This window comes from Bos grunniens, chromosome 2 (genome assembly GCF_055505025.1).
Source record: "Bos grunniens cultivar Pamir isolate PY7600 chromosome 2, Bosgru_T2T1.0, whole genome shotgun sequence".
NCBI lineage: Eukaryota > Metazoa > Chordata > Mammalia > Artiodactyla > Bovidae > Bos > Bos grunniens.
In genome coordinates this window covers 1,161,530-1,176,096 of record NC_141166.1, presented here as the reverse complement: position 1 = coordinate 1,176,096, position 14,567 = coordinate 1,161,530, and the positions used below count along the sequence as shown (strand labels likewise).

The following is a 14,567-nucleotide window of genomic DNA, read 5'->3' as shown; positions in this document are numbered from 1 at the left end:
ATGTGAGATGGATGCCCGCTTCCTGTCTTCCGTCGTAAGCACAGAAGGCCAGAGGCAGAGGCGCTGACTTCCTGCCTTCCCCCGTCTCTCTGCGTTAGGTGGAACTGCGTTGTGACCACCCACGGCCCACCTCCCATGGCCGGGCACTCCTCTTGTGTGATAGACGATAAAATGATCGTCTTCGGCGGCTCCCTAGGATCGAGGCAGATGTGAGTACATTTGACTAGCTCACTGTCACCCTGAAGATTATCTTCAGGAAAGATTATACTCCTGGAAAGGTCAGCTAGGGCAGAAGACTAAACTAGTCAGGGTCAAGATTCCTGAGCACGGTTCCGATTAATCCAGTTAGTTATCTCACCCTGGTGTTCTGTTTTTTGGTTCTAGTCACAGACCAATAAATTGAGAAACTTGCTCCATAAAATCAGGGCTACGGGCGTCTTATATTCGATTAAATGTTTTTGTGTGTATGTGCTTTCTAAGGTGAGGCGCATCTCTATATAGACAATCTTTTAATCAAGCCCCTCAGCATAATTTATATATATTTTAATAATTGCCTTGCTGGTATAAATGTTTGTATTTGAAAAAGTTATATGAGAGTATTGCCTGGAAGACTTGCTTAACCTTATAAAGTTGAATCATAATCAGTGAATTTTAGCAAGGATTAATGGTTAAGCTGATATGAAATATTAGATTTTTCAACCCCATATTGTCTGGGACCAAGATGTATTCTATGAATGTCATTACTTTGAATTAGGAATTAATGTTCTACATTCCTAAATTATGTTTTAAGTGTTTGATATAAATTGTAAAAAGTATTTGTTTTCAGTGTGTCTTTAATTTTAAAATAAAGCTCATTTTTCAAATGTCAAAAAAAACCCCAAAAAACAGGGCCATGTAGAATCTCAGTATTGCTCGGGGTGCGGGTTAGTTCAGTGGGGTCAGGTTCTGATGGGCCTCCACCGTGTCTGTTTCTGCCTGTGCCCTCAGAAGGCCACCTCCCAAGAAGCAGAGAACTTTTCCTTGCTCTCCTTGGGGCCCAGCTCGTGCCCCTTGGAGCTTCAGAGAAGGAGAGAGGCAGATTGGCATGAGTTGGGAGAATGGGTAGGAGCAAGAAAGCTTTCCCGACCTGATCCTCCCTGAGGTTGCCTCCTCCCTGCAGCCCGGCAGCTCTGCCCAGAGCAGTCTGCCTGAAGTACTTCCTCTGCTTTGGCGTCAGCAGCAGGAGTGGTCACTTTACCTGCGTTTTGAAATGGCAGTTGATGGGCTGTCAGCAGTAAAACCATTCCAGACCCGACCCTCTTCTCCCTCAGGGTCCTCTGCATCTTATTTTAGAACACTCATGAAGCGGAGTGTGTGAGCTCTACCCTCCAGGTCAGAGGGTTAGGGCTTAAGGCCCTGGGGTTCTCCCTCCTATGTCCCTGTGGGTGAGTGAGTGCCCTTAGAGAGGGAGTGCCCTTAGAGAGGGAGTGCCCTTAGAGAGGGCCCACAGTACAGGGACTGCGTGGAGCAGCCTGTCCTGCCCATGCTGGTCCTCTGAGGGCTGCAGACGCTGATTTGTCCTTGACAAGAGCTGCCGCTTCCATTAGCCGTGGTGAATTACCTTTTGTGGCCAAGGTCGATAAGTCTTTATCTCCTAGACAGTGATAGAACTGCCTTCTGAATAATTTTGCCCTCTTCCTTGTGGGTTTTGCCTTTGAAAGACTGTATCACAGCTAGTAGCTATCTCCTGCTATCACCAATTAAGTAACTCTTACTTTAGTTGCTGTTTGGCTACAGACATGACTCAAATGCGGCCTTATGGGTCAATGGAAAGAGCAAGGTCTGAAAGTCTCCTTTCCTGTGGTGGAGTGCTGACTGCGAGCGTGGCGTTGTGGGAGAACCCTGAAGAGCGTCACTTCCTCCGGGCTGGCTCCCGTGGCCCCGGGCGTGCCCGGCTCCCTCACCCTTGTGTCCTTGTCTTACAGGAGCAGTGACGTCTGGGTGCTGGACCTCGAGCAGTGGGCATGGTCCAAGCCCAGCATCTCCGGGCCCAGTCCTCATCCCCGAGGCGGCCAGTCTCAGGTGCTCAGGAGTTAAGATAACTATTCAGCAAGCCCTGTAGCGTCTGTCAGTTAGGACAGGAGAGGGAGGAGGGAGCCAGGTAAGGGGCCAGCACGCACAGGCCAAGGAGAGTTTACCGTTCACTTTTGCTGGCATTTACTCTTCAACTTCTAATGGGTTATAATTATTTTTGTTGGCTTCATACTGTGCCTCTCCCCAGAGCATTTACTTTGCTTTTTTATTTTCTGAGAGAACCCTGCATTGTACGTGGTTGGCGCTCGTGTGTTAATAGTATTTAATCAACAGAGAGTTCACGCAGATGAATCATCAGTAGTTTGTTTACCAGGATCAGAACTGACGTGGTTTGGGGGACTGGGGAGCCTGTGGTGAATAGAATGCTGTCATTTGGGCTCCAAGTAGACTATTTTCATATACCACTGAGGTAGCGGAGGTCGGACGCCTGTGTCTTTGTAGGTTTATTTTAAATTTCTTCCTCTCCCAGATCGTCATAGATGATGCAACTATTTTAATCCTTGGAGGGTGTGGCGGTCCCAACGCTGTGAGTATGGCTGGTGCGGCGTTCCCATGCACACGCCGCTGAGCTTTCAGAACCTGCTTCCCCTGTCTCACCTTGTAAAACTGCAAGGCCCTTTCTGTAGTGTTTTCATTTAGAAAATACCTTTTCCACTCTGGATATATAGCCTCTGTATTTTCCGGCCCTTTCTCCACTCTTTTGGGGAGAAGGGGGGAAGCTCTTCATTAGAGACGTTTATCTCTGAAATGTTCATATCTACAGTCTTCCTGGAGAAGACAATGGCACCCCACTCCAGTGTTCTTGCCTAGAGAATCCCAGGGACGGGGGAGCCTGGTGGGCTGCTGTCTCTGGGGTCGCACAGAGTCGGACACGACTGGAGCGACTTGGCGTAGTCTTCCTTCTCCCACTGAGTCTTCAGGCTATGCGGTTTGCTGCTGTCGTTTTTTACAAAGAGGGGTGAGAGAGAAAAGTAAGTGGATAGTGGCCAGAATTCACATGAAATTTATTTAAAAATGCAGGTTCAGACATTGTGGATATGCCTTATCTAGTACCCTTTCTATCAGTGTGCACACACACACACACATAAAACCACAGGCAAGATTCAAAACCACGTTGCTTCACGGGGCCCCAAGTGCAGTTTGATGTGCCCGGCCAGCGGTCATACACGAATGAATGAATGGCCAGCGCGTTTGCTCTGCGTCCTGAAGCGCTCGCACGCTCTTGTGACGACCGTGCAGCTGGGAGATCGCGGCTCTGCGTGTGTGTGTGTGGCTTGTAGCCTGTGCCACACCTGAGCCCTGCTGCTGTTGCTTCTCTTGCAGCTGTTCAAGGATGCTTGGTTGCTGCACATGCACTCAGGTCCCTGGGCCTGGCAGCCGCTCAAGGTGGAGAATGAAGACCACGGGGCCCCAGAATTGTGGTGCCATCCAGCTTGCCGGGTGAGTGGAAAGCCGGCGGGCCAGCAGAGGGAGAGGTCCTGAACTCTAAAGCCAGATTAACTCGTCAGATTGCCAAGCAACTTCATATGGGAACTGAAAACACCCTGATGTCCCAAGAGGTGGACACTGACCGCAGCTCTTCAGGCATTTCTCACACACGTGAGCCACCGGGCAGAAAACCTACGTGGGGCCCACCCGTCCCTCAGGCACCCCAGCTTCAAGCACCTCTGTCTGCAAAACTTGCCCCAGGTCCCCCACACAAATACTCGTTCTTCCCTTTACCCCTACTCTGCAGACATGATTCAAGTGATAGCACATGTCTCACGATACCAGCTTTATCAACCACTTTATACAACCAAGCACTTTATATATAGAAATTATCCCATCTGTCCTGGAGGGCAGGCTGCATTCTTTTCATCTTTGTAGGGATCTCAGACACCTACAGAATGCCTGGCCCGTCCCCGACGCTCATGGTAAAATGTTTGATAGCTGAATAAATGATCAGAGCTGAGCGCAGGTCTTCTGTCTTCCAGGTCGGGCAGTGTGTGGTGGTCTTCAGCCAGGCGCCTAGTGGGCGAGCACCGCTTAGCCCCAGCCTGAACTCCCGCCCATCACCCATCAGTGCCACCCCTCCAGCCCTGGTTCCTGAAACCCGAGAGTACCGCTCGCAGTCTCCCGTGAGGAGTATGGATGAAGCACCCTGTGTTAACGGCCGCTGGGGAACCCTGAGGCCCAGAGCGCAAAGGCAGACCCCCTCCAGTTCCCGAGAAGGAAGCCTTTCCCCAGCCAGGGGCGATGGCTCGCCTGTCCTGAATGGTGGGAGTTTATCTCCGGGATCGGCAGCTGTAAGTGGCTCTTCCTTGGACAGTCCTGTGCAGGCTGTGTCTCCAAGCACCCCGTCCACCACTGAAGGGTATGACCTGAAAATGGGGCTTTCCCTGGCCCCTCGACGAGGATCACTCCCCGATCAGAAGGATCTAAGGTTAGGGTCAATAGATCTGAATTGGGACCTGAAAGCTGCTTCCAGTGGCAATCACGTGGATGGCGTGGGCAGCAGGACAGCGGGGGGCAGCTTGCGACACCCTCCCGAGCAGACGAACGGTGTGCACACCCCGCCACACATGGCCAGCGCCCTCGCGGGAGCCGTTTCCCCGGGCGCCCTACGCCGCAGCCTGGAAGCCATCAAAGCGATGTCGTCCAAAGGTCCCCCCGCCTCCTCAGCACTGAGCCCTCCCCTGGGGTCTTCTCCAGGCTCCCCCGGGAGCCAGAACCTGGGCAGCGGAGAAGCAGTGCCCGTCCCCCGCCCCGGGCCCGCGCAGGGAGATGGACACGCCCTGCCCCCCATCGCCCGCCGCCTGGGCCACCACCCTCCGCAGTCCCTGAACGTGGGCAAGCCCTTGTACCAGAGCATGAACTGCAAGCCCATGCAGATGTACGTGCTGGACATCAAGGACACCAAGGAGAAGGGGCGCGTCAAGTGGAAAGTGTTTAATAGCAGTTCTGTGGTTGGACCTCCCGAGACCAGCCTGCACACCGTGGTACGAGGCAGGGGCGAGCTCATCATATTTGGAGGACTCATGGACAAGAAACAGAATGTGAAGTACTATCCAAAAACAAACGCCTTGTACTTTGTGCGAGCAAAGAGATAATATGTTCTAAAACCTTTCCCCTTTCTGTGGCTTTTAATTTGGAATTTTCCAGCGTGCAAGCATTTGGACTGAGAACTGAGGAAACAAAGGACAAAATTACTCTCATAAACCAAACCCCAGTTCCCAGCCTCACTCACTCCAGGCTGGGATCAGATCTCCATTAAGAAAAAAAAATTATATAAATCTATAAAGAAATATTATATAGCCAACTCTGTTCACAAAGAGGGAGAGAGCTCCATCCTGGTTCAGATAAAATTGTTGCTGTGTTTTAGCAGAGGCTCTGCCTCCTTTTTCTACTTTACTGGTAACTAGACCAAGAATTTAGGGAACAGATTAATACCAGAACCTTCCTACAGAAACTGAAGAGCCACCTGTAAATCTTATTTGGCCTTCTCAGAGTTAGATAAAGAAAGGGCACGCATAAAATGTACAAGCAGAGGTTTCCGATCACAGGCTGTCGGTGCTGGCAGGTACAGTGACGTGTAGCAGTCTGCTCTCCGCCCGCAGAGGACCTGTGACCGCTGCTCTCTGCAGTGATGCCCTCTGCCCAGCCCTCTTCTGCCTGTTGGGACTGAGGAAATTCCCCAGTGGGATCCGCTGCACGTGCGCCAGGGTCATCGTGAAACAGCGTTCACGCAGCAGCGCCTGTTTGCTGCTCCCTCCATGTCTTAGAGAACACTCTGGGGTCTGATTGTGGAGTTTTCTAATAGTCATATTTCATCGCAGTTTCCAAAATCTGTATTTGTTCTCTTTTTCTTCCCCTTAAAACCTGGCGCTCAGAGGCCGCCTTTTCTGTTTACAGCTGCTGTTCTCCCCTCCTCCCTCCCCCACCCTCTTTTTCTTTGATATGTGAAATTTTTTAAGCCCTAAAATCTTTGTCACTTTCTTTTACTAGGTTTGGGTGTCCAGAGAAATCTCTTAGAAATATTTCTGGAACCCTTTTTCTCGAGTCACTAGGGGACCAGCAGGGAGTTCTGAGATACCAATGTCATGAGAAATCCTTGATGCGTCAGAAAGTACTGTGGGCTTCTTTTTATTTCCAGAGCACATTGGACACACCCATCCATGTTTATAGACTTGATCTTGGAAGAGCAGTTCCTTCTAGAAGGGTTTTCGCCCTTGCTTGTGGCATGCATTCTTCTGCCTGGCTGTGGACTGGTGCTTGGGTTCTCTGAAGCATGGCTGACCTCGGGGCAGCTCTTTCTTTGTCTTGCTCACCTGTCGCCCAAACAAGGCTTGGGTTTTCACTTTCATGTCATTTCTGAGATAACATTTCCAACCAGAGCAGTGCTGGTGGGGTGGGGGGCGGGGGGTTGCCAGTCTCTAAACCATGACCCGGAGAAACATGCATCATTCTGGAGGTTTCTCATCAGGAGAAGAGGGTTATTTTGCCTGCAGGCTTTGAATTCGTTTCTCAGCCCCGCTCTCCCCAATTTTTTGTCGGCCTTTCCCAAGCCGAAGCGTGCTGCAGCTGGCCCTGGGTCCTGGCGCCAAGCCAGCTCTCAGCAGCCTGTCTGATAAGTGTGCTTTCTCCTGTTACATCATGTTAAATCCTTTCCCCTAGCCTTTAGCTTTTACAATGTGGTCTTGGTGGGAAAGCGCCCTTGGTGCCAAGCCCGGGAAAGGGCCAGCTCACGGGGGGGGGGGGTGCCTCTGCGTGCTCCCTAGGGTGAGGAAACTGCCATGCGCCTGCTGACCATGGTGTCCAGCTGCTCACAGCTCAGCACTTAGCTTCCCAGACTCTCTACCCTGGGCCTGTTGCCAGGCCTTCTTTGGCAAAGACCATTAGATCGTGCGGGGTTCCTTATTCACAAGAGAAGGCTAGCCTAGAAGATTAGCAATTTCAGCGTTGCTGCTGCTGCTGAACCTTGTTTATGACACTGCATCTGTGCATGGACAGTGCCTCCAAACTCACTGAGTTCCTACTTAAATATAAAGTATTTGGAAGCCTGAAAGTTCTGAGTCTCAACTTGGTGATCTTTCCCTCTGTCCCGGGGCCTTCCTAAGCCGCTGTTAACCTGTTGATTCCTTCCACTGTCCCCAAGTAGGCAGGCAGCAGAGCTGATGATCCTCGTAGAAAGGAGCCTGGCTCCTTGGAACTGCGTGGCATCCCAGGATCACCCACACCACTCGGAACCAGACTGCTTACAACTCCTTTAAGAAAGCTCTGCCTCTGCCGCCCCCGCGGCGTTGGTCCCGCTGGCTCTTGGGCACTGTGGGCGTGCGTCCGGGGAGAGCGAGGCGGCACAGCCCAGGTGGCCGCCTCCTGGGTGCGGGGGGGCTCCGGGCGTCCCAGCTGAGGGGGCCGTTTCCGCGCTGCCGCGGACGCTTCAGTCAGATCCGGCTGAACCACCGCTCCGCTTTTGACACGATGCCAATTTTGTCTTAAGATTCACTGAGGAAACTGAGACGGAATATTTTTTTAAACCCTCAGGAGCACCTAAAGTAAATATTTATCAGTATTTAAGTATTTAAGATACATTTTGTCTCTACTTGAAGCTTTAACCCCTTCGGTTCCTGCAAGTGTGCCTTGGCAGCCCCCCACCGTCACGTTGACGTCACCGGCCACCACGCTGACTTCATGAGAGGTTTAGTCTCTTCCTTTCCTTCTGAACAGAGCTCCCTGTTTGCTCATTTTGCAGGCTGCGCAGCAGAGAGGGCTCACATTTTTGCTCATACTTCTGCCCTGCTTCTGTGTTTTGGTGGTGGGTTCCAAAAACCACCCCCTCCCCACTGCACCCACCCCACTCTTTTGGGAGCACAAATTTGATGTCAGAACAAGCTTAACTTTCAGTTGTAAAGCAATCCTGGGTTTCCTTTCCTCCCAGCCCTCTACAGATTGATTTGGTTTTAACGCTTGAGTTTAATATCAAGAGCTGAAACCACGAACTACCCTAGGAACCATGCTGAAACTCTTGAAAAGAAGAAGAGGAAGAAGGAAGAAAAGCAACTCTTAAGTCTGGGCTTCAGAGGACAGAAAGCCTCCAACTAATGGAGAACAAGGGGATGCTTTCCTTCCATTTCACTTGATCTTTCTGGGTTTCCTTCTGCATCGCTTCTTTCCTTCCCCTTCAGAGTGACGTTCCTGGTTGGTTGGTTGGTTTGTCTGTCCTCGTCCTTGTGGTGGTCCTGGCATGGTGACATGCTCTGCTTTGCATTATCTGTGGTCTCTTACCAGCGCACACGTCAGTGGGGGGGGATCTGAACACACCCAGGGGCAAGGCAGCCGGACTTGCAGGCCCGCACCCCAGGCAGCCTCCCCATGAGCTGCAGAAGGCATGTTCTGCACGGTCACCAGTAAGCGGTGGCTCCCTCCACCGTGTTCGTTGTCAGAGGAAAGCGCCCCTTAGGCGCTGGCGCCGCTGTGCTGTCCGCTCGCTCTCTCCCCTCCCACAACCAGGGTTCCCATCAGCGCACGCGTGCTGTGCCCTGATGAAGCTGGTGCTGAGTGACGTTTCCCACGCGACTCAGGGGTCCTGGGTGGCTTATGCTGAGATGATCACTGTAGGCACATAACAGTGTAGGAATGAAAAATGGATTAGATTTCATTGATATTTAAATCTCGTCGATTTTATTTTTTGTTAATGTTTTCCCCCGATGACTTTTTAGCGATTTAACAAATAAAACAAAATGGACCGAATTGTCTAAACTGTTTCATTAGTATAAAAGAAAGAAAGCAAGCCATGATGAAAAGCAGTTGGAGACTGGAGTTGGAAGCAAAGTAGTGGGAAAGATACTCTTCCTCCAGGAGGGTGGCCCGCCCCCAAAGCCATCATGTAATGATGGAGCAGCGCTCTGCAGCGTGCTTGAAGGACGCAGTTTCACACGCTCAGCGCCACCCTGCAGTGGGGCCCCAGAGAGGTGACGAGCCTGGAGAGCACACCCAGGGACCTGGGCGACATCTGCGCCATCGCTGGCCGCCTCAGCAAAGATGAAGGGCCTTGGGCTCTTGAAACAGTAGATGGGGGTTGGAGGCACGGGCCTGAAGCCCGTGATGGCCCATCCTGCCATCCCCTATTTCCTGCTCAACCTTGGATACCAGTTTTCTCATTTATAAACCTAGTTGTTTCTATTTTTATAGGATCATGAGGATTAATTGGAAGTTGTATATGAAAAGCACTAGCCCAGTGCTGGACTGGCCCTTAATAATTGGTGGCTCTTGTTTATAATTAGCCCTTGAAGAAAAGATGTGATCTTGAAGGAAAGTGCTGGCCGCGTGTGTGAATTGTTAGGATCACGCTCCTGACTAAGGGTTATGCGCGTCCACTGCTGTCTGAGTCATCTCATAACCTGTCCCCATGAGAACCTCTGAGGCTTTTTGCCTCGAGCAGAACGTGACAGCTGCTGCCATCAGTCGGGTCAGAACGGTCTCGGCAGTTCGCCTCCCTCTGGACCTTATTCTTCATCTGCCGGTTGCTTCTTACACTCCTGGGTTAGCGCCGTCGTTCTTTCATGCAGCTCAGACTGAGGATCAGCCTCGTCTCAGATTAAGGTGCTGTGAGCCTGCAGCTCTCATCCTGCGTGCCCCAGTGTGTTTCCCAAGCTGTAGGATGAAACTTTTCCACGTGTAACAGCATGCTGTCTGATGCTGTCTCTTCTGTTTTCCGTACTTCGAGGCAGCTGGCAGACTAGACCACGGTGTATGGAAGGGTCTCAGGTCACTGATCTGCAGGTGGCAAGCAGTAGAATGGTTGTTCTGGATACTTCCACACTTGCCCTTACGGAAGGGCAGACTTGCTCCTTAAGGCTGTGGCTCCTTATAGCTCCTTGTGGGCTCAACAGGGTCAGTAGGTAGAAGCTCTAGAGAAGGGTCATTGGGAAGCACTTCACGCAGTGAGAGCTCTGTGTAAGCCTGGAACCAGTGTGGCATCACTGGAGGGTTTCTAGCATTGCCTGGGTACTCAGACTAGGGGATGTAGAGGAGGTGATGTTTGGTGGGTAGGGAGCCTGTGGTGATTGGTGGTCCTGGGGAAGACCTGGCTTTCAGGGCAGGTCAGTCCCATAAGGCTTCCCGCCAGCTTCCTAACGCAGTCCACCCAGGCCAAGGGCCGCCGTAATGGCGGGGGAGCAGGCCCCAGCTCGGCGGGTCGGAGCCTGCAGACGGCAGCGTGAGCGACCCAGGTCAGAACCCGTGAGGGGCAGAGGAGGGCACGCGCCAGTCTGGGGAGAAGTCCTCAGTGAGAGCTCAGCTCAGCGCAGAGCGCGGCTCCCCCAGGCCTGTGGGTGTCCCAGCACAGCCCCCGCCCCGCCCCGCCCCTGGGTGCTGAAGGGTCAGAGGCCTGTGCCCACCTGGGTCTGAACTGCAGCATCCAGCCCGCAAAAGGGTGACATCAGATGTCCTTCCTGCTCCCGGGGCTCCACAGGCCGTCCAGCGGGAGGGAGGGTGTGTGGGAATCCCCAACTCAGACAGGAGACCGCAGCCTTGCATGTGCTGGCACCACCCTGCGCTTACGCCCCATGTCGCCCTCACCTGGGGAACCTGGGAAAGGCCCCCGAGGAGATCCTGAGGCTGGCCAGCTGGGGATGGTGCCAGAGGGGCTGTGGTTTGTCTCCTCCTCCCCTCCTCCCCACAGTTCCATGGAGAAGGCAGTCCAGCATGCCCGGGGGTTCTTTGTGAGGTGATGATTTCAGTATTTTTAAAATTTATTTGTTATTGAAGGATAATTGCTTTACAGAATTTTGCCGTTTTCTGTTGATTTCACTGTTGATGCAAGTATTCAGCCAGAGACTGATAAAGCCCATGGGAGGAGACGGCGGAGCTGCTTTATGGGTCAGATCAAGAGTGAGACCATAGGACCTCTGTTTGCCCTTTTAACCCTTGAGATGTGGTCCTGTGGGCTCAGAAAGGAGTTTCCAGAGAGACTATAGATGAGGGACAGGCACGGACTTCGGACCAGGGGCGCATCTGTTCGAAAGCTGTTCCTGCCTCCCTGGGCCTCTCAGCTGCAAGGGCAGAAATGGCCGTGACGTTGCTGGTCGCACAGGTTACCGGTTTAGCCGGAACCACGGGTGTGATGCCTCAAAAGCCCACCGGGGGGCGCCCTGGGAAAGGCTTTGGGTCCCAGACACCGTCCAAAGCCTCCTAAGAAGGGAGCAGGACAGCGGAGAAAAAGTCCGTGTCTCCTTCCCAGCGCCGCCCCGCGCCCCAGCTGTGGGCAAGCCGGTGCTTCTCCCCGTGGGCTGGGCTCCGGCCCCGACGTTGTCGGTACACACAGAGCGGAGCTGATGTTTCAGACGCCTGAGGGGCCTGGCGGAGTGTGCCGCGTCCCCGCCAGGGAGCCTGTCTGCCCACCCACTGCAGGGATGGAAGGAGGGCGGGGCAGGCCCTAACCAGGCAGAAGCCTCGGGGGAAAGAAAGCTCCTGCCCGGGGGCCCGGGGACCTGGGCGGCTGCCCGCCCCCCGACCAGGCCAGAGAGGCCCAGCGCTGCCCTGAGGGTCACTCTCAGTACGTGTGCCCTGAGTGTGGACTCACCCTTAAGGCTCTGCGCTCAGACGAGGCAGAGAGGCCTGCCCTGGGAGCAGCTCGCAGGTTCATCCCTCACCAGGGAGTGTCACTCGGTTGAGCAAAGAGGGCAAGTCCTGAGCTTCCGGGGCCAAAAGAGTGTCCAATTATGTCACTAAAACGCAAGAAGAGGGTGGACGAGGAGCCAGAGGTCTGGGAAGGCATTCTCCTTGTCCTGACCTCACCCTGCTACACTGAGGCAGGGGCAGACAGCCTTTCTGGGAGACCCCAGGTCAGTGGGGTCCAGGCCTGGCCTCCGGAAGTCAGGAACGCAGAAGGTGCAGGCCTCTGGGCCTCAGACCGGGAAGACAGACCCCTGTGTCCCAGGAAGGGTGCAGAAGAGCTGTGAGGGGTCTGGCCTGTCCAGAGGAGCCGGTATGCAGGGTCGAGGACCATGCAGAGTGAGCAGAGGCCATCCTCTCGGATGCAGCAGGGACAGAAGCTCATGCCCAGGACCCACGGTGGCGGAGAGCACACCCCTGGCGGGGCAGCGTGGGCGAGGCCATGGCAGCTGGCCACAGAGGCCCAGAGAGGACGCCCACCGTGCTTCCTCGCTGTTTGGGTAAATGCCCCCCCCCCCCACTGAACGTGAACCCCAGCACCAGAGGAGGCAGAGATGAAAGGAAACAGCTTTGAGGAGACTTAAGTGTTTAAGCTGTAGGAATGAAGAATCACTGAATTTAACTTTACCAGGAAATTGCTGAACTATAACATCTGCAGAGCAGAGACAGATTAAATTGAATCAGAGGAAACAAAGCCCTGCTTCTGAAATGGGTGAATCAGCGGAGGCAAAAATTTGAACTTGCTCCACCTGGAGAGGAGCAGATGACGTGCCTCGGGTCCACAAGAAAGGATGAGAGGGGGCCTGGGGAGCACTGCAGGGCGGGAAGGAAGGGTCTTCCCTCTGTGGAGGGAGGAGCCTGTGGGGAGGCACAGAGGCCCCGTGTGACCACAGGGGACGGGGCGGAACTGGAGGATGAGCTGAAGGCCCAGAAACCCAGACGGGCAGCAAAGAGAGTCCGTGGGAAACGCAGAAAAACTGGCCTCGCGGCTGACATCTGGAGGGCGGGGTGTCTGGCCAGCACAGATCCCTGCATTAAGCAGATCTGCAGCCCCGTCTTGGGCTTCCCAGGTGGCGCTAGTGGTAAAGAACCCGCTGGCCGACGCAGGAGATGTGAGAGACCTGAGCTTGACCCCTGGGTCGGGAAGACCCCCAGGAGGGGGGCATGGCAACCCACTCCAGTCTTCTTGCCCAGAGAATCCCACAGACAGAGGAGCCTGGCGGGCTGCAGTCTACGGGGTCGCAGAGTCATCACTGAAGCGACTTGGCACTCACGCCCGCATAGTTCCCTCTGTCAGGGGCACTGCCAGGCCCTGTCCTGCCCTGTGGAATGCATGGTTTGGTGGAGGGCGGAGAGAAGGGAACAACTAAGCAAGACGACTCCAGTGGATAATCCCATGAAGAAAATTAAGATGGGCTGTGACAAAGTGTGACGGTGTTGGGCTCATCTGCGTGGCCTTTCTGAGGAGGTGACATTTCAGCTGAGACCTGAATGTAAAAAACAAGCCACGGGGAGACGGGCGGAGAGTGTTCCAGCAGAGAGAAGAGCAGGCACACAGACCTGAGGCGGGCGTGACCTTGACAAGTCCAAGGAACAGCGGGAAGGCCCGTGTGGCGCGCTGAGCCAGGGCCGGGTGCTCAGGCGGCCTTGCCGATTGGGCGCGGTGTGGACGGCAGGCCCGCGGGAGGCCGGGAGGGTTTGCAGCCGGGGAACGACAGGTTTTTCCCGGGCAAGGACACAAGCCTTGGCGCCCAGCCCGTCATGTCTCAGCCGATAAAGAACTCCTGGGGGGAGTTCCCTGGTGGTCCAGTGGTTAGGACTGTCCGCTGTCACCGCCCAGGGTCCAGGTAGGATCCCCGATTGTGGAATTAAGATCGCGTGGTGAGGAAAAAAGAGCCCCAACTGTTGGGGATGATTTGGCCAAATTCAGTGTTTAAAGGGAATCTGGGGGACTTCCTGGTCATCCAGTGGTTAAGGATCTGCTTGCCAATACAGGGGACACAGGTTCGATCCCTGGTCCAGAAACTTAAGATTCCACAGCCTGCTGGGCAACTCAACGCACCCTCCACGACTACTGAGCCCACGGGCCACAGCCACTGAAGCCCTCATGCCTCGAACCCACGCTCCGGTGGCAGAAGCCCCCACAGTGGGAAGCCTGCGCTGCAGCAGCCAGCAGCCCCGCTCGCCGAAGCCAGAGAAAGCCCAGGTGCGCAGCGGCCACCACCCAGCTCAGCCAAAGTGGAAGCGTTGAGGGAATCTGGACACTAAGTCCACCAGCCAGAGTCCTGTCCACCCACTGCCCTGCTCACTGGAGTGGGGGTCCACGCGAGGGCAGGGGCTGCACCGCGTTCACTCTTGTCTTCCCACTCTTGGCTCATAAATATTTGACAAATGCACATCCTCTACTCGTTCTTAGAATGTTCACCCTGCTTCCTAATGGTCCTTCTTCCAGGCTTGCCCTCTGCAAGCCATTCTTCATGTTGTAGCCATAGGCAGGCAGTCAGCACATTTTTATTAAGTTTTTACTCTATTGCAGACATATTGTAGGTAGTAGGGATGATTATGCGCTGAATTATGTCTCCCCTACCCTGGAAAAACTTTATGCATTGCCGCTGCTGCTAAGTCGCTTCAGTCGTGTCTGACTCTGTGCGACCCCATAGACGGGAGCCCATCAGGCTCCCCCGTCCCTGGGATTCTCCAGGCAAGAACACTGGAGTGGGTTGCCATTGCTTTCTCCAATGCATGAAAGTGAAAAGTGAAAGTGAAGTCACTCAGTCGTGTCCCAGCTCCTAGTGACCCCATGGACGGCAGCCCACCAGGCTCCTCCGTCCCTGGGATTT

At 54.0% G+C, this 14,567-nt stretch overlaps 1 protein-coding gene across 8 annotated transcripts in view; it reads left to right on the top strand.

Moving 5' to 3' along the window:
• The window catches only part of FBXO42 (F-box protein 42), a 106,252-nt gene extending 97,450 nt beyond the window's left edge, over positions 1-8,802 (top strand). For 2 of the 8 annotated variants that reach the window (XM_086324907.1, XM_086324891.1), the window contains exons 6-11: positions 99-209; positions 1,965-2,061; positions 2,543-2,599; positions 2,837-3,044; positions 3,397-3,513; positions 4,047-5,433. In XM_086324907.1, the coding sequence (XP_086181033.1) occupies positions 99-209; positions 1,965-2,061; positions 2,543-2,599; positions 2,837-3,044; positions 3,397-3,470 (547 nt within the window). In that variant the 3' untranslated portion in view covers positions 3,471-3,513; positions 4,047-5,433. Of the gene's footprint in view, positions 1-98; positions 210-1,964; positions 2,062-2,542; positions 2,600-2,836; positions 3,045-3,396; positions 3,673-4,046 lie in introns of all 8 variants that reach the window. The other 6 variants (XM_086324860.1, XM_086324849.1, XM_086324880.1 and 3 more) reach the window with 4 other exon arrangements.
• The last annotated feature ends 5,765 nt before the right edge of the window (positions 8,803-14,567 follow it).